Source organism: Xiphophorus couchianus, chromosome 6, assembly GCF_001444195.1.
Source record: "Xiphophorus couchianus chromosome 6, X_couchianus-1.0, whole genome shotgun sequence".
In the NCBI taxonomy this organism is placed as follows: domain Eukaryota; kingdom Metazoa; phylum Chordata; class Actinopteri; order Cyprinodontiformes; family Poeciliidae; genus Xiphophorus; species Xiphophorus couchianus.
Genome location: NC_040233.1, coordinates 15896890 through 15917288, shown reverse-complemented (window position 1 = coordinate 15917288; position 20399 = coordinate 15896890). Strand labels below are relative to the sequence as shown.

The window sequence follows — 20399 nt, the reverse complement described above, 5'->3', positions numbered from 1 at the left end:
AGAACAAGGAGTATAGGGTGGTGTTCTTCTCTGGGCGTATATCCAGGAAAAAGGAACATGTCAGATGTCATCGTCAGAGACATCTGACATCATATTAATTATTGTTCAGAATAGAGGGAGTTGAGAACAGTCTGCCTTCAAGCTTTTAGTGTCACACTGCGTGCTGTCATACCAACGTGTCAGTGAAAATAATGTGACGCAAGAGCTGACACACACCGAAACAGCAAGAACAATTCCTGGCCAGGTGTGTTAGTCAAAACCATTTAGTCATGTTGTGTTTGCCCAGACAACTGACTCACTGCTCACTTTCTTCAAAGTCAACAAAAGTTGGGATACCTAAACAATTTAAAAGAAACGTGCTTTAACTTTTCTTTTGTTGGTGTTTTGTATCCCTCCATGAGTGGTTCAGCTACAAGAAAAATAACTGAAAGACACACAAACAGAATATTGCTCACTTTCCAAACAAGAAGAAAACTAAGAATAGTAAAAACTTTTATTTTAGCCTGTGACAAACTACAGAAAAGATCATTTGCTCAGAGTTTTTTGCGTTTTCACCAGACTCGCAGCTACTTCTCCTTTCATTATGTCCACACCCATGACCCACAGAAGGCCGTCTTCCTGACATTTTTCTCACCTTTCCTGTTCTAGCCCCCCACCTCCTCAACTGCCCATGCATTTCTAAACAAGCTCTACCCCATATGCTAGATTCCCTGGGGATTTTCTCTTCATATAATTGCGACTGGCCCCTTAGTTTTATCTATAGTTTACAGCGATAGTGAGCGTTTTGTGGTGGGAAAACATCCTCCCTCATGACAGATTCCATTCAACCTCACATTCCTGTGGTGTTAAATAAAGAGCCCAGCACTGATCCCTCTTGCCAGAAAGTTTGAGTGAGCCTGCAGAGGAGGAGGAGTCAGTAGGGGTCAAGCTGTGTACATACCAGGGAGAGGTTTTTTTAAACTCGAATAAACTTGGATTGTCTGTGGTTTGTGAGAGAGGAACACAGCTATTTACACGTTTAATATACCCTCCCTTAAAAGTTAATATATTTAGTCAAATATCAAAATGTTTTAGTGTAGATATCTGACTTCAAAAATCACCTGTTGAACTTCATTATAACATTGAGAGTTTTAGTGAGTTTTAGTTGCAGAAAGGGGCTTCAGTCCATTCAAAACTTGGACAATGTTTCCCCCTGCTGGCAAGAAATAAATGCAAAAAAAAAAAAAAAAAATGCTACGACATAAGTTAGTTGCAAAAAGGAGGTATGCCCTACCCTGGATTCAATAATACACCACCCTAAGGTGCTCCTCTGAGATATCGTTCCGTTCAGGGCGTGTCCCTCTAGGTGTGACTGTCTGGAGTGTGTGCCATTAGAGGCTGGAACGGAGCAGAACAAAGCGGTCCGCCCACGCACATTGGAACAAATCGGAGAAAGGGACGGGTGACAAATCAACTAATAGCGAGATCTAAGAACAGCTGTCATTATTTGAGCAAGAGAGCAACTCCAGGTGGACTTTCCTTGAGTCGCTCCGGGACAAAGTCCGACTGCCTGTACTCTAAAATGACAAAGGTTCTCATTTACCCTGTCTTGTCGCTGCTGGTGAGTCTTTTAAGAGCATTTTATTCATACCGTTACTTAATTTAAGTGCTTGTCAACAATGTTTTCTGAAAAGCTAAGCATGAATAAGTGTGGATAACCCGACTCAGTTTAAAGCGACTGGTGAAGCTTAAAAGATCGACTTGTTTTCCTTCTCAGATCCTTTCCTGTGTGGAGTCATGTTATATTCCTGACTCTCTCCACGTCGTTTCGCCACAAAACATTCCAGTTGGATACCAGATCACAAAAGGTACCTCTATAATAACTACGTATTATGCTTTATATAATGGATTGATCTGGCTTAGTTTTTTGAAAAGAGAGAGGGAGAGAGACTTTCTTCTCTTTCGACATATTATATATTTATTTATTTATTTTGTAGTTGAAGCTGTTGGCTGTGACCCCAAGACACTTCGTTTAACCGTGGAGGACCCTAGCTTTACGATACAAAGCAATGGGGCAATAGTAGCACTAAGTCCTGTTTCTGTGGCAACCAGAGGGCGGACATTTTCTGTGAGGGCTCAGGACAATAGTGGGCCGGAAAGTGAGATGGAAGTTCACCTTGTCTGCAGTACAAAGCAGGAAACAAATGTAAGAAAGTTGCAAATGCTTTACTAAAAAAAAAAAAGTATATATATATATATATATATATACAATTAATAATATTATTAATTGCCATTAATAATAATAATTTATTTACATTACAGGAAAATGGCCAAGTAATTTTGAAGCGCACAAAAAGACGCTGGAGTCCTCCCCCCATCAACATACTGGAGAATGACATAGGGTCTTTCCCGAAATCGTTGGAAAAGGTATGTTCAATGTATATATATATTCTGTACAATACTTTACTGGGAAAACTATATATATATATATATATATATATATATATATATATATATATATATGGCTAGGGCACAAAGTTGACAGGGAGGGACAGAGGGAGATAAGTATAGGGGAATACAGGAGAGGACGAAAGATTAAAAGAAATACAATACAACACCTTAGAAAAATTACTATCATACTGTAGCTGCTGTTCAATGACCACACAACATAATTCCAGGGGCCAAAAGTATCCCACTGGGAAACAAATTTGGATGGTTTTGTCCTCCATATGGACTTATAATGCAATTTAGTTAAAAAAGACATTTAGACAATTATCACAAGCTTTTTGGCTGTGAATTTGTAATAGCAAACAGTCCAAAAACAACAAATAATATTTTAAATATAAAATGCAGCTATTAGGAAACAAGCTTCAGCTTGCATTCAGAAATGTAGCTTTGTTGCTAAACAGTACACAATGATTAAATTTGGTCAGATTTTGAAACATAGGTTCAGAATTTATTGACATTGCCATCGAATCAACTGCAAAAATCAGTAAAACCATATTATCACTGAAAATTCTATAATTCTAATATTTTTCTAAGGATAAGTGATACAGAAAGATGGAGCATGAAAATGTGGGTCAATCATTATAAAATTTAACAATCTCATATTTTTCTAATATTGTGCAGTTCTTGTTGTGCGCAGTGCTATTTTCACAATCAATTGCATGTAAAGTTGATGTTATTTCAAGATATTTAATTTCTTTTCTCTATTATAGATTGTTTCAGATTCAGAAGCTAAACACAATGTGTACTACACCATTGAAGGACCTGGTGTGAACCTGGACCCATCCGGCATTTTTAGCCTTGACAGTGCTAGTGGGGTTCTGAAAGTGCACAGAACATTGGACCGAGAAATGATTGCACAGTATACAGTAGGTTTTGTAGATAGTCCACTTCTCACCTTTTTCATTTGATCTCAACCTGCCTTATTTACTTAATTTTATATTCTATCTCTGAAATTCATTTCTTTTACTAAAACTAGTAATTCATTTTTTTATTATTTCAATGATTAATGTATTAGTTCATTTCAAATTAAATACATTTGTACAATGCAACATAAAAAATCAAATGAGCTTGTTTTTCTGATTTCTGAAAAATGATAATGTAACAGTTAAACATGAGTGAATTGCAAAAAAATTACACTTAGAAGTTTCATAGACACTTAAAAGTCTCAAATTGGAGTAGTCTTATATATTTCTAATATTATATAAGAAAACATTCTCTATTAAGCCACAAACAGATATACAGTAAAAATACAGTGTCTTAAATTTCAACCTTTATTCTTCTTTCTGTACCTTTTTTGGTTTAAGGCATTTTTGTTTACTATTTTGATGGTAAATATTAGTTCAGCTATCAGTTCTTTTTGGCATATTAATATTTGATCGTGCTGAAATATGTGTGTGTTTACAGCTAAGGATTAATGCTTTGGACAAAGTATCCCATGAGCCAAGAGATTTGCCTTTGGACATTGTAGTAAAAGTGGACGATGTAAATGATAATGCGCCAGTGTTCCAAGGCAAGCTTGAGTTTTCTGTGCTTGAGCAAACCTTAGGTAAGGAGACTCAAACATCCAATGATCATGACATATGAAACCCGCTCTGTAAACATCCTCTGACTAACCATGTTATCCACCATAGCTGAGGTGGTGGGGAAAGTGAATGCCACAGACAAAGATGATCCCGAAACAGACCATGTGAGGATCAGATACAAGCTCATTAATGGGTTGGATTTTTTTGCCATCAACGCAGAAACCGGTGTTATCACCACAATCTCTAAGAACCTGGACCGAGAGGTGAGCCCTGCCATCGCATTGAAGTTGTTTGATTTTGTTTCTTTAAATTTAACATGCTAGCTTAAATCCATCTCCTATTTCACCACTTGACTTTTTTTTTCCCCTTTTTGTTATGTTTTATTTTAAGACAAAAGATATACATTTGGTTACTATAGAGATCAGAGATTTGAAGGGTGCACCAACGGGTCTTTCTAACACTGCTACCGCAACAATCACCTTGAAAGACATCAACGACAACCCACCAACTTTCACCCAAAGTTCAGTAAGTGCTTAGAACCTAAATAAACATAATATTAGTAATAGATAAATAATTGAATGAATTATTATTTTCAAAACATGATAATGTTGAGGGAAAACATCACAATTTAATGTTGCACAAAAAAAAAAAAACAACTTTAAGACAAAAATGTGCTGCTGGATTGTATTTGAAACAGAAAAATGATTACTCATACTACTACTAAAATATAAACAAATTGCAATTATAATGTTTGATGCTCTAATATATAAAATTATAATCAAATATAATGGATGAACCCCTGCTGAACAGCCATATTTGCCATATTTGCATACAAAGCAATACTTTTGTTTTGTATGCAAGGACAAAGTATCCACGCCTTACTATTGTCCCCTGCCACGAAGTGTGCATGACAGAAAATAGTTGTTGTGGTAGCCTCATGTATTTTTGAAAACCTTTCTTTACCTAACTGCCAGTAGCCAGCTCATGTCTAATTCAAATAAAATATATGTATTTTTTTCTTTCTGCAGTATAAAACTACAGTTCCAGAGAACGAGGGTGAAAAACTTCTCCTGAGAATTCCCGTGAAAGACAAAGATTTAATAAACACACCCAACTGGGTTTCCAAATTTGTCATCACGAAAGGAAATGAAAATGGAAACTTCAGGATTGACACTGATCCCAAAACAAATGATGGGCTTCTTTATGTTACAAAGGTGAGTTTGATGTCAAACTTATGAATTTCTTAGTACTTATACAGTTTACTCATATTTTTCACAGGAAATCAATTTTTATTTCTAGCTTTTTATTTTCTTCTTATGCCTCTCTCCATTTTCCAGCCCTTAGATTATGAGAAGACCAAGAATGTAATGCTTGAGATTTCGGCCCAGAATCAAGAAAAGCTGGTTGGAGCCAGTACCAACTGGATGTCCATCCCTGTGGAGGTTGCTGTCACCGACATTGATGAAGGCCCAGAATTCCTTCCTCCTACTGTTCGCTACACTGTCAAAGAGAACATACCAAATGGCACAGTGATTGGGACGTACAAAGCTACTGATCCAGAGACCAAGAGCAGCGATGGCATATTGTAATTATTTTAAATAAGGTTTAAGCGGATTGACATGAATAGAGCAAATGTATAAGGGTTCCTTAAAATGTTGGTCTCTTGAACAACAGAATTCAGACCTTTCTTAAATATGTGGACCAGTGATGCATGCTCTGTATTATTTTCCAGGTATTACAAGGTGTCTGATCCAGGATCATGGGTTGGAGTGAACAGCAATACTGGAGAGCTGACAGTTACGAACACCATTGACAGAGAGTCCCCTCTTGTCCAGGATGGAATTTACAACATCACTGTAAAGGCTGTTGATGCCAGTAAGTTGTTGCATTGTTCACCATGTAGAAAGCAGTGTGAGGAAAAATCTGTTTCTATGTTATTGTTGTTTTTTTTTTTACTATGTCAAAACACCAGTATTTAACTAAGGAAGCAATCAAAGCCTTCTCTGTTTCTTAGTCCTTTCATGGATGGTATACAGAGACACTGCAAAAACCGTTTAATTGTGTGCCACTTATTTGGACTCTAGTGTGCTATTCCAGCCATTATCCAAAGAATATCCAGAGGATAATGGCTGGATCATGGTTAACAGAGAAGATTTGAATAGGAAAGTCTGGAACAACTATGACCAGAGAAAGGGCCAAAAAGTCAGAATTTGTGTGTTTATTTATTCTTTTTTAATTCTGTACTTGAAAGTTACAAAATATGAAGCCTCTTTTTATTTTTAAAGTATATATTTGAACTCCACCCCCCAAAAAACAAAAACAAACAAAAACATTTTATTCCTTAAAACAGATTAGAAAAGAATCCCACTGAAGTCACTATAATTAGTGTGTGAAAGAATTAATGATGGATGTTTGCCAAAACACACAAAGATTTTGTGTTTTTGAAGAAAGCTTGTTATACTCATGTTGTAAAGGTTGTTCTTCCTTCTAACTCCGTTGTGATGACTGATCCGCATCCGATAAATGCTGTTTATGATGAAAGCCACACCTTTCTACTTGTCTGAACGTACTGTCTTTGTTTTACCTGAAAACATCTGTTGAATAGTTTCTATATTCCTGGTGAATGACTCAGACGATCTTACCAGATCTGACTGGTACTTCTTTAATGGGGAAAGTTGTAATCGGTTTCATTGGGATCACAAAGATAGAGGGAAAAAGAAATCTCATGTATGACGTTATGGGTTTTGTGCAGACATGTTCATGTTTTTTTTCCATCTGATAACTAATGGAATACCTTCAAATTTCAGCCTCCAAATCAGGAACAGGAACAGTAATCCTTGTCATAGAGGATGAAAATGACAACAAGCCAACAATCCCAAATAAATTGACGATGTGTAAAAAACCAGATGGCAGTCTGAATTCCCTGGTGGTTGTGGCTCAAGATAATGACCTCAGTCCATTTTCCAGCCCCTTCAGCTATTCCATGCCAGCAAAACACGATGGAAATTGGGATGTGTCTCCATACAATGGTTGGTACCAATGTTGCGTGTTTTAAGTCAGAACAGCAGATGTTTGGGCTGTATGGGTGCTCATCAACATAGCACTGATACGGACATTCGCTAAGGATTCATAAATATTCATGCGGTAGTAGACAAAGTTTCATCAGGCTAAAAACTAATTTTAAGGAAGTCTGCTAATTAGTTAGGGCAGAATTTTGCAGGGTTTTTAAGCAAGTTGTTCCTGAGTATTTATTTTATGCATAGAAGTTGCACTTTGTTACACTTTGAAGATTTGTCCATATCGAAACAATTTTTTTCTTACTCCCTATGTTTAAGAGCTTTTCATTAACAAGAGACATGTATGAAATGTCTTTATCCAAACGAATGACTCAAAATATGTGCGATGTAGTTTCTGAAATACACCAGAAACAGATAAAAAGGCAGAAAGCATGTGACATTTTGGCTCTAAATAAACATTCAAAAGCTATTACTACTCCCAAGTTAGACATTGAAGCTAGAGATGGCTCTTACATTGCTTCACATGGGTTAAATTCATAACCCATGAGGGGGGATGAGGGGTTGTTTTTACATTTATGGCAATATAAAAGCTTCTAAAAAATGTCTGTTTTTAATTTTGTTTCCTCTCAAGGAACGGCGGCTCAGCTGATGCAAAGGAAAGAACTTCCTCTAGGGTTTTACAAGGTCTCCTTCATCGTAAAAGATCTGCAGGGAATTGGTGATACTCAGACTACGACAGTAAGGATCTGCCAATGCATGAACGGAGCATGCATAAAAAAAGGTCGCTCTATCGAATTGGGGCCACTGGGTATCCTGACCTTGTTGCTGCCCCTGTTCCTCCTCCTGCTGCTCTGTGAGTGCTTTACTATTATGTTACTAGTAGATCAGTGCGGACTTCCTCTGTGGTGATAATAAAAAATCCAAAGAAAGATGTAGTTGAATGGTTCATTAAAATTTAGTGTGGGATTCTGTAAAGTTAATATCTGTAAGAGATCAATTACCTGATTTGCGAAGCACAGATCTGTGAGAGGTTAGCAGCTAGTGGTTTAACTTGATATAGCTATGTTAAGCATATTAATTTGAAAGTGTTCAGTAAACTGTGCCGTTGAAGAGATCACATAAAAGTAAAAAATGGGGGAAAAGTATCTTCTCTTACTCTCTTGTTGAGGCACCTATAAAAGCTTTAGTTACTGGCTCTCTTGAGGTGCATAATATTTGAAAATCTTGCAATAGTAATAATATTGGTAAATATTGCAACAATATAAGTTGCGATATATGCATATTTGTTTCCTTCTTTTCTTTCTCGTCTGTGCTTCCTACACTCTGTGACCATCCATCACATAGAGAAATATGTGGTATATTCACAATACGTTTTGCAGCATTCTATCTCTCAGTCTGCCTGATTAGCCATGATTAGCCATGAGTCCGTTAGGATAAATGTCAAAGATTTACAAGATCTGAAAAGCACATGAACTAACCTTCTCTGATAATATTTCACAAATTTCAACTTGTATTATTGAGTATTTCCCTCGCTTTACAATAACACTTTCCTAAAAAACAGAAAGATACAGGTGGATATGTAGTCTATGATAAATCACCTACAAAACAACATTGAACCTACTTTGCCTTCTGTTAGTGATATTAGTTTAACATGAGGTCGCAAACTAATTATTATTGTCATGACATATATATATATATATATATATATATATATAGATAGATAGATATCTGTGTATTATTTTATTTATTTATTTTATGTCAAACACCCCTAGTGTTAACTAATGTACTTTTAGCATGGTTCCATGAATGTTTGGCTGAGAAAAGAGCACGTTTAAATATTTGCAGATCAGATATTTTCTTATCTAGAATAGTTTTACCTGTTACCATAGAAGTGAATGTGAATAAACCGCTCAGCCACTGTTTGCTAAAAGCAAAAGCTACTACTGTCTATAGCTTTTGAGCACATTTCTTTAATCATACTTATATTTATGTGATTAATAATAGTGAACAAACCTTCTGATAAATCAACCTTTTATGCTGATATCAGCATGCTGAGCTGCTAACTCCATTTTGCCACTCCTTGTCGGGACAAGGAGTGGCAAAATGGACTTCAGAATGTACCAGTAGTTTCAAAAATGCTGCTATTGTCAATGCTGTAAATATTTGAAAATGGTTAGAGAAGCAGCCCTTGTGTACAACAAAATCACACTGTAGCTATTTAATTTAGCATGTTGTGGTAATTTATAAATTATGAGCAGAGCCTACAAATTGTGGGTTTTTGAGAAACTTAAAGTTCTCAACAGCTTAATATAGGAAAGATTTACATGATGAAACAAGGTTAAAAACAAAGCATGGGGACATTTTAATAACTTATACTAGCAGCACTGTTAGCATATTTAGCATTACTAACCAACCGTAGCCTCTCTAGTTATTTTCTCATTTGTAAACATTCATATTGTGTCTGAGCCTTCCAGTGGCATGAACCTGCCTTTTTAAAAACAGATTGAGTTTGAAAGTGCAAAAGAATAAAATAACAATAGCAATGATATGTTCCAGGTGTAATTGCAGCAGTTTTTCTGTAGCACTTCAGATAACTTGAACCATTTCAAGTATTTGCTAAATCAAATGCTTAAGCTTAAAAGAGCTAAAGGTGACGTGTCTGGCAAGTGCTAAACCTTCCAGCAATCTAAAGATTTCTTCTGTTTTCTATAACATTACAGGTTTACTGATGTTCTCTTCTTGCACTACAAAGTCAGAGAAGGTTCCACTTGACGATAAAGGATTCAGTAGTGGAATCCTCCTTCCATCGAACACAGAGGCCCCCGGCGATGAAGTGGTAAACCTTTTGCCACCATGTTGGAGATTAGAAAACCCACTGCTACCTTAATTTATTCGTTTAGCTTTGCATGATTTATTAACTCATGGTTTGCTTTGCTTTGCTTTGCTTTTCAGGATTCCTCGGCTTTTACCAGCACTTCATTTGAGCAGGCAGTAAAAGGTTCAGTCAAGGGCACTCTAATGAGCCCTGGATGGCCGGGAAACAAAAGCACAAGCACAATTGGAGGCCATAGTGTGCATGAAAATGGATTCCAACAATCCTTCGGTCTTAATACAATGAATACTCATAATATGTCCTCTAGCCAGTTTGATCAGTACGGTCAGCATGTTGAGAGTAAACATCTAAGAAATGGCATGGATTCTGATCAATACATTAAGGACAATGCTCTATATCGTACTTGGCTGACACATGACCTTTATCTGAAAAAGGTAAGACTTGGGGAAAAACAAAATAAAATATGCAAAATCAGTTTTTGATTTTTTTTTTTTAATTTATGTAGGAGTGTAAATTAGCTAATTTTTTTCAAAAGACAAACTGAAGCTGAACAGAAAGCTTTTACTTTGTAAAATTTAATAAATCTAGCGTTTGCTGTAAGACCTAAAGAAACTCCCATTTGTAATATAATTTTGTTCTGTAAGCTGTGTTGGTCTCCTCGGTGAACTTTAATATTTTTTCTGTGAAAAAATAATGTTTCTGCAGCTTGTTGGTTGTAATATCAGACTGCCAGTCATATCCTGAGGGCTGTCTTGTTTTATCACTTTGTGTAATATGGTACCTCTTATCATCCAGGTTTAGTCCACACACAGTAACACACTACCTCTCTCTCCCTGCTACTTTGATCTTACAGAAACTGGCCCACATGGGAAGAGAGAGGGACGAACGCTATGCCAGTGATGTCATGCACTCCTATGACTACGAGGGGAACGAGTCCTTCCATGGCTCTGTGGGATGCTGCAGTGAGCAAGGCGACAAAGAAAATCTCGACTTTTTGAACACACTTGGGCCAAAGTTCAAAACTCTTGGAGAAGTCTGTACAAAGAGATGAAAAAAGATAATGAAGTGGTTTAGGTTTACTTTTCATTGTGCAAGATTTAGATGCCTGGGTTATGAATGCTTGGTATGGTGCTGAATGTTTATCATGTTAGTGTTTCATTATGACATTTTGGATTTTTTTTTCTTTTTTGGTAGAAGTCTTTTGCACTGTAAACAAAGCAGTTGTCAGTTTCAGACAAGCCATGTGACGCTTTCCTTTGTGGTAATTTCCTCCTAAAGCCTTGGTTATGTTCAAATTAAGATGTATATGAAGATAATTTCAAGCTCAATATCTGTTTATAATGACTTGATTGTTTAGCTTTTATTAATCTTGTGTTCACAGAGAAAAATGTATTTTTATTGTCAGTTTTGTACCTATAGTTTCTGAGGTATTTTATTCTATTTTTGGCTGACATTTCACACAGTGTTCTATGTATAAAACAATTTTTTTTTAAATACGTGCAGACTTTGGGATTCTGTTGTTTGACTTTTGGTGATTTTCCACTGCAAGCTTGTTCATTTTTTTTTGTTTGTTTCATGCACTAATTATGTGTGCAGGCACATTCCACCCGCAACGGAATGTGTTTACAGTTGTCTGGGTGTAGTTTCTGCTGAGTGTCAGTGGGATTATTGCAACATTCTGAGACAACGAGTTTGCGAAAATCAACGCAAGGGCGTGAACAGAAGGGGCGGGGTGTGACACTGCCGTCAACTGATTCCCACTGTTCAGACATATGCAGGGTCAGACCCTTCAGTAAGATATCCATAAAGCTGCTTGCTTGAAGGGGATCAAATATTTATTGTCAAGCATTTTTTAGTTTTGTTGTCTGGTTTAGATTTAAATGAGCTGAAAAGAATAAATTCAAGTAAGATCTGAAGTAGAGATAATCAATGTGGTTTCTGTAAAGTACAGTGAGGGGAAAAAAAAGAAGAAAGCACCAAAAAGCCCCATGTTCTGACTTGTAATTCTTATTCTGCAAGAGTCTGTTGTGGAACAGAATCTCTGTGCTGAAACCGGTGATCACTTTGCTCAGGTTTTGTGTGCTTTGGTAAATGATTCACTGGGTGTGGCTCTATGAGCGAGGCAGTGTGCCAGTACAGCCAAATCCCATGACAACAAGCCAATATTTACATAGTTCCTTGCAAATCAAGTTTGTGCACTAGAATTATTAAAACTTCTGCATGTACTTTTGCCACTGGGTTCCTCACTACAAAAAGTACAGCATGAAAAACAGGAACAATATTGGTAACAATAATGTTTTTTGTTGCTTCTATGATGAGTAGTAGATGCTCCACTTTAAGAAAATATGGTAAAATACTGCTGCTAATTAATGATTATTCCACAGTTCTGGAATAGATATGTAATTCTTATTGATTTGTAAATCATTTATTTACAAACCCAAAATAGATAACTGGGGCAGCACTAGTGACTTTATCAATGCATTTAGGCATCTGGACATGAAAAACAACCAGCTGAAGCTCAAACGAAGCATCAAGATTGGAAAAGGAGGGGATGTAAATGTTTCCAAGGTGACAAGGTTGTTTATGCCAGATGGGACCCTTTGAGTACTTCAGAGACAGCTGGTCTAAAGGTATTTAATAGCACAGTAGAGCCATTTCTAAGGGTGTGTGAGGAGCAACTACCCCAGAGCAACATTCATGCAAGCGCAGCCAACCTGGTGTTGAAATTTAATTGAGGAAGATTACAGGTTACTGACTGCTTCATGCTTGATGTCATGCAAAACATGTCCATGTAATGAATCACATTTCAAAGTGAAGCTGAGAATGTAATTTATAAAGATCATAAATCATGTAATGGTGTAAAGATGGACAAAGCTGACAAGAAACTAGAAGAAAAAGTGGGACATTCATTAATCTTGAAATAAAACCTTCTCTTGAGTTGATTAAACACAAAAACCTTGTTTAAATGCAAAAATATACACGCATAAAATTTTATATCTAACTATTTCTCTATTATGTAAGGGTGTAAATGAGATGTAATCATCAAGGGTTTTTTGTTAACCATCCCACAGGGGCTAATTAGGAAAATCTTGGAAACTCACTTAACTAGAAAATGTTAAAAAGGAGCAGTTGACCCAAATATCTGACAAAGCCCTTTTGATTCAGATGCACATGATATTATTTCTGTTTCACTGATAAATCCGGGAGTTTAAGCTATTACTCATTTTGTTAGCTGCAATGATTCACACCCTTACATTTAACTTTTGTCTATGCAAGGATCAGAAATGTTAAGCTGTTAGTGATGTTCACCTCTGATGAACCCTTGACTCACGGGAATGATGGGATGACAGCGTTGAGACATGAGAACGAAGAATTAATTTAGTGCAATTTATTTTCGTGTATTTTCTGTGAAATTTTTCACTTTCGTTCAAACTGAGAACGAGGGCGGAAAGAGTTTAGCACAACCACGGCAGTTCTCACCATCAGATAGGCTCTCTATTGTCTCGCATTTTTACAAGCAAATAAAGAAAGAAACAGCATAAACACTGTAAGTCTTTCAAAAAGTTCTTAGTAATTACAATTCAAACATACCTGAACTATGGTTTATTTATGGATTATCAAAATCCATTTCCACTTTATACACAGTAAAGCAATAACACTGATAAGCCACATAATTCAATATACCACTTTGTATGTCCATTCTTATCGGGACTGCTTGAGCCATCACTTTCCCTTGCTTCTGTAAAGATGCAATTAATTCCAAGGCAGCAGCGTGAAATTAATTTATTGCTTGTAATTAGTTTTCTTCATACTGTGAAAACAATCTCTCCGCATAGGGCGTGTTCAGTCTTCACCAGAGAGTCTGAAAACACTCAGCTCCATGGGAGTTCAATATGAGGCCCTGCTTTTAGCTGCCAACAACAACAACAACAAAAACTTGATGGAGCAAAGAAACTTCTCAACAACCCCTGATGACTCTGACTTCAAGATTTATCATTTTAAGTGGCATGTGTGGGGATATTTTAGTCCCTAACAGCGCATATGACAGTATTTTTTTCCCAATGTGTGCCAATTGGGGAGACTAAAGCAGGTCATGTACATATGGAATTTAGACTGGTGTTTGAATGATTAAATCACGTACTGTGAGTCTGATTACAAGGTAACTTATTCAAATTAGTGCACAGAGTTCCTGAAAGGGACTAGAAAGGTTTGAACGTCCTACATGTATGATTTATCTGCACTTTCCTTAAACATAACTGCCATACTGCAATTGCTGCAATAGGCACTAGGTGGCACTCTTACTCTCTCACTTGAGTGTTCTATGTGCCAGTGGCTGTGAGGAATATTTTTAGTAGGTAGCTGGCTTCACTGAAGATGTTTTTCTGTCTGTCGCATGTGTAATCAAACACCTGAAACAGCTTCAGTTAAAGTGTGAAAATCACAACAGCACATCTAAAGGGAGAGGATGTGACAAGATGCTTCAGCATACTTTAAAGTTGCACATGTAAGCTGATTATCATATGCGAAAGGTTTAATTTAGTAATGTTTTCTTGTGTGACTAGCTCAAACTTGCCACTATATGTGCTTCATCTGGGAAGTCATCATGGCTGGAGTGGAGGTGGAAATAATTCAGTTTGTATTATCTAAGACCAATAAAAAATGCATACAGAAATACTCTGTACAAAATATAATTATCTATAAAACCATGGGGTAGACTGCTAAAAGTCCACAAAATGGGGTCATTTGTAGAATGTTGTATGAATAATGAAGCAAAATTGAGTGGAAGGAAAAGGTATGGTAAGAAATACAATAAGCAACAAGGATAATTCCAACTTTGAGGCGAGTGTGAAAGAAAGTCTGTTAAAAGTTAAAAGCCTGTGAGAAAGATTCACAATATGTGTACTATAGCTGTGGTCATTGTATATTAAAGCTACGGTATGTAACTGCAACTTTAAGCAGTTACATAATATGGCTACCTGACATATTTGTTTAATGAAAGTTACATAGGCCTACTGCAACTTTAAGTAGATGTGTCTAATACAAGGAATACAACTGCTAAATTCATTGTGTAAAGGGACTCCTGAACTGTTTTACTAGGCTAAGTGGAAAAAAGTAGACTTATTGCAGAAGTGTCCAAAGTTCTTTTATCATTAAAAATAAACATAGCATTTTATTTGTGTCTGGAGTAAGTATGGAAAGCAACTTGAGGTCCACTGTGATAGTAAGACATAATTTGGGGAGTCATGCCAACTGCTGCCGTTGATAAAGTGTGTTTTTAAAAAAATCCAAAGTCAGTGTTTTGATGGCTTAAAGCTTATTGATGGAAGCTTAATCATAATAATTTATGCAGAGAGAACTATAAAAAACACTGTCATTTAAACTGTCCTTCTGTTGCTGAGCTTTATGGAGATGGGAAATTGTTTTTACCAGGACTTGGCACCTGACTCAGCTGCCAAAGCACCAATATCAAGTTTAATAACCAAAGCATTAATTTGGTTTATTGACATATTTCATATCCTTTTAAGTCTTAAGTGAATAACCTATATAATACCTGTATGTTTCAAAATAGTTTATGATTTTGTCATTGGTTCGATGTAATATTTACATTTTTCAATTAAGCTAAACATTTGCTTTTTATTAGCCGGAAGACAAGGCAAAACAGAAATAAATTCTTAAAATATTTCAATCTGGGTGTAACAAGGTTTTTTTTTATTTTTACTTACATATATACTAACATGCCAAATTAATTTTGGCATGTTAAATTTTGGTCTATTCCAAAAGTAACATAGTCAGTGCTTAATTTCAGAGACCATTGTTGAGGATTTGATCTGTAACACCAGAAATCCTCATAGGGTGGACAACCTGTTGAAGTAGTATGAAAATAAAACTATGTATCTCTTAAGACAACCAACAAGACCAAAACAAATAGTCTTAAAATCACTTTTTTCACACAAAAATAAACAGTAGAGTGGAAAAAGTCTGAATTTTAGTGCATCTGCTTTCTTTATTTGGAGTGAGATTTATTTGGGCAGACTGAGACACAGGGAAAAAAATTCAGTCTCACTCCAAAAAAGTGCTGGCAGCTCTGTATAGTGACAATGATAGAGTATGCAGAGAGAACTATAAAAGCCACTGTAATTTAAATGAAAAAGCAATTTAATGACATTATCTTGAACATGGTATGAGTATTTCTGGTGAAATTATTTTGCATTACATCTCTGGTGGGTAATTTTGTGCATTATTTTCTGTGCATTACTTTTAGAGTATATGTCTCTTTGAATCAATTATTTCTTTCTCACGTTTATCTCAACCTGTTTTAACAATTTCATTCTCAGATTTGACAACTTCATTAATCTTTTTTTGTGTCTATGCGACATTGTGTACTGTTGTTCATGTTGTCTGACTTAAAGGGCCATTATTCTATTCACAACTACAGTATCACATAAGTAAAGGACTGTAAGGAAAGAGAAATTGTAGATTTAATTGAACAAATCTTACATATTAGCACTTTGCTTTCTGATAGTTTCTTCTGAGGAATCATTTGGCAGTGTGCTTTGCTCCCTCAAACCTTTCTCAAATTAGCGATTCAAGAACTTACCTGTTACTTTGCTGATTATTATTCACACTCAATAGAAGAGTGCATGCTTGCATTTTAATTAGAAAAGTCTGTTAGGCACAAACCCTCAAGCATTTATGTACATACTAACTCAAAAGGAATCAACTTATAAACAGCATACAATGTATTTAATGAATTCAAGTTTCTGGTTAAATCAATATTTGCTAACTGCAGAATACTTACTCATGAACTAAATATGATTTTTGTATTGATTTTCATATGTTGCATGAGACATAAGCACAATTTTTATTCAATGAAGGAAAATTAATAAATATCTTTAAACTTAAAGGCCTAATTATATAATAAACATCTCAATATAACCGTGCAGTTGTACATCTGATGAAAAGGCATACAGCTTCGTAAAGATTTGTAAAATGTATTTGCTGTTACTGACATAAAATCTTTGAGATAAGAACTGTTTTAATAAGTATGCATATTTTGGAGCTTGATCCATGTTCTATTCTATTCTATTCTATTCTATTCTATTCTATTCTATTCTATTCTATTTAGTTCTATTCTACTCTATGAGCTATATTCTTTGGTCCACAAATTTCTGTTTGGGATTTTCCAAACAAAGACGATGTTAAGCAGTCTACTAAAAACTTTTGTATTTCTTTAAGAAATGATCTTAAAACAGCACAATCACACCCTTTAGGACTGTAGATATTTGGAAGCTCTTTAGAGCAAGAAGCTCATCAAAGATTTTTGGAGGTTTTAGGTTCACATACAGCTACATTTAATATGTAAAGAGTCACCAGCTTTCATCAAACTAATACCTTTCTTACAGCAATGCATGAGAGAAGTAGCGTCATGCTATGAGGAAACATCATGGTAAGTAACATTAACACTCTGCAGGAGCCAAAATTGAACTGTAGGAGTCAAATACATAGAGAGGTCTTTGTACCATAATATTTTTAAACTAGAGCATGCACATTTTGGTTTGGGAAAGAGTCACAAACATTCTCACTGCCTTATCCAAAAGCTCAGATTTAAAATCCCACATACCATCTGAGGAGCGACCTGAGGATGACATTTCATAGATGCTTCACTTATAATCTGATGAAACTTGACAGGACCTGCCAGAAAGAATTGGATGAATTGTAATAAATATCAGGTGTGCAAAGCCTGCAGAGATGTACCATGAAACTGAAGCTGCAATAACTGCCAATCCTGTGAAAAGTGTTTTATTTTCTAATGCTTATAAATGATTTAAGTGGGTGTGTGTGCGTGTGTGTTCATATTAAATAAGGAATCATGGTGAAGTGATGTATTCACATGAGACAAAAAGCAAAACATATAAAGACTACATCAGAAATTACAATAAATATGGCTCTCTTCTTATTCTTCAAGTCAAAAATATTCAATTGAAGGACCGAACAGATGGATTTATCACACTTATGCCTTCTCATCAAGTGTTCACCACAGTAACAGTCGGGTGAAGGACAAAGCGCTTGCACTCATTACTGTGTCAAATGAATGACTCAGGGTTCCTGCTCCTGATGCCATTCAGCTGCGTTGTTGCACCTCTGACCTACATCAAAAGCCTGTTAAGGTGTGTGGTAGAGATATCCGTTTGTGTTTGTCTTTATTGAACAGAGGTTGTGAAGTGCAATAAACTGGAGGTCAGAGAGCAACGGCAAGACATAGAAAAATATATATATGAATTTGCAGTTCCTGTTCATCCAGCTGGGGCTTACATTCCTCGCTATAAGTTCAGTAGTTTGTCTGTGAGTGCCAGGAGAAAATTCTTTATATTTTCTAGTTCCTTGATGTTTTCAGGTGCAGCGGCTTGCAACTTTTTTCAAATCTTTTCATGCTGCTGGCAAGCACAAGTATTCCAATAAATATGCTACACACATAAACTTGATTGATTGAGTGAATTGTGAGACTGGAGGAAAACAATGCATGATTTCAAAAGATTTTTAAAAGTAAAACTCTGAAAAGTGTGGCACACATTTATTTTCAGTTCTATGGCTGCAACCATAGCCGGAAGTCTTTTGGGGGATGTTTCTACTAGATTTATACATCTGGGGGTTAAGATATGTGAATAGCCACAACAAAACCGGAAAAAGTCTTAGGCGTCTTGAGTTATTACAGATTCTGTCTTTTTCCAATGACAAAGCAAAATTCAACAACCACTAAAATCTGATGCTACTCCATTTGTAACAATTGGCTACATTTGTTATATTTTCAGTTGGTGTAGTTCGCTTTCACATTGCACTATGTCAAATGAACCAAACCCTTTGAAAAACTTCCTTACCCCCTAGCCTATGGCGGCACGGCACCAGAAAGCACTGATGGAAACAATACAATAACCTCTGAGAAAGACATTGATGTCAACTTCCTTCTTGTTGGAGTTCTCTAAAGACCACAATCCATTTCTCCTGCTTGGGCCAAGACTTGTGCATTTGTTTTAGTTGTATTTACTCAAATGGCCCTATACTATTCTCTGCTTCTTTGTTTGTCTCCGGTCCACTGGGCATTAAATATACACATCTAACTGGACTTTTTAGGTAAACAGACACCAGACTAAACAGTACTGGTGTGAATGCAGCCACAGTCTGTTGGGCTTCTCCTTGGCACTTCGACAACAATTCTAAGAGATACACTGCTGGACATGGAAAAAGATGAAATGAAATAAATTAAAAAGCTACCTATTTTGGTGATGTCTATGAAAGTGCAATGCAAGTTGAGACCATTGACAAATTCTAAAATGACCTAAACAATTTCATCGTAGCTCGAGATGTATGTTAATGCCCATTATACAGATGACATTTTAACCTCTGTCTAAACATTAAGTCTAACTCTGACTAGGTTTTCTATCCCTGCTGAATAAGACCATCCCTACAGCATGATGCTGCCACCACCAGGTTTTTATGATGGGCATGTAGAGTTTTTATCTGTAAAGAACACCTCTACTTATTAGATTAAACTACACACAACTGGACTCTTAATGCTGATTATTCAACTTCTGATGGCAATGGATTTTACTTAGGGGTGTGTGAGTAATGGTGGATGAATGCTTATAATTACACTTTTTTGAAAACAATGTGTCATTTTCTTTTCACTTTGCAGTAATTGACATCATTTCTTTATGTTAGCCTGTCACATAAAATCCCAATAAAGCACATTGTAATTTGTTTTTTGAATGTGACATAATATGAAAAAGCTTGAATGCAATTCACATTTTTGCAAATTGCTGTGTATGAATAACACAGTTCAGAATCTTCTTTCTTAAATAGAAAAAAGGTATACTAGAAAAAAAAAAAACAAGTTTTGTGGAAAATAGCTACAATTTCACCACTAGTGAAAAAAACAAACTCTAAGCAGAAAGAGAATTGAGATGTTGTTCCCTATCACCAGCTCATTTGCCTGAATATATTTACAGTATTTGATAAAAACTGAAAATGGGAAACATGGAGAGATGTTTTTCTCCCCAATGTTATTATAATCAAAGTGAGCCCTCTGCAAAGCCTTACTGTCATGTTTTACTAACTCCTAGAATTTAACAGCACAACTGTGGGGATTTAGCAAGTGAACATGCAGAGATCAGCTGAATGTCAGTTGCTTTAGTTGAAAGATAAGATAGAAATGGTTAGACAGACTGAGCAGGTGAGGATAAACAGGTAGATTAGGAGTATAAAGAAGAGAGGCAGAGTGCCTGACATGAACACAAAAAGATGTGATGCCATCCAAACGTAGGTGTTTGGAAGTTGATTTTGGGGCTCTGTTAAGCATTAAGGCAGTGCGCAGATGGAGGCAAAGCCAACTCTTAGTGTGTAACCCCTGTGGTGAAGATCTATATGACTGATCAGACCACAGTCTGTGTGAGCGGCTGCCTTCGCCTCATTGCCCGTTTCTTGGCTGGTTGCAGAAGGAGACTTCAGCTGACTACAAAACATATTCTCACTCAGGGGTTATGC

General features: G+C 36.2%; 1 protein-coding gene across 1 annotated transcript; it reads left to right on the top strand.

The window, feature by feature from the left end:
* Positions 1–1362: 1362 nt before the first annotated feature.
* On the top strand, positions 1363–11776 carry dsc2l (desmocollin 2 like). Its single transcript, XM_028020459.1, has 16 exons — positions 1363–1600; positions 1757–1847; positions 1977–2185; positions 2302–2406; positions 3198–3353; positions 3892–4033; positions 4119–4273; positions 4401–4535; positions 5039–5224; positions 5348–5595; positions 5743–5885; positions 6818–7039; positions 7659–7880; positions 9748–9863; positions 9980–10294; positions 10714–11776. Exons 1-16 carry the CDS (start codon positions 1562–1564, stop codon positions 10909–10911), a joined length of 2682 nt encoding a protein of 893 aa, XP_027876260.1. The 5' UTR covers positions 1363–1561; the 3' UTR covers positions 10912–11776.
* The last annotated feature ends 8623 nt before the right edge of the window (positions 11777–20399 follow it).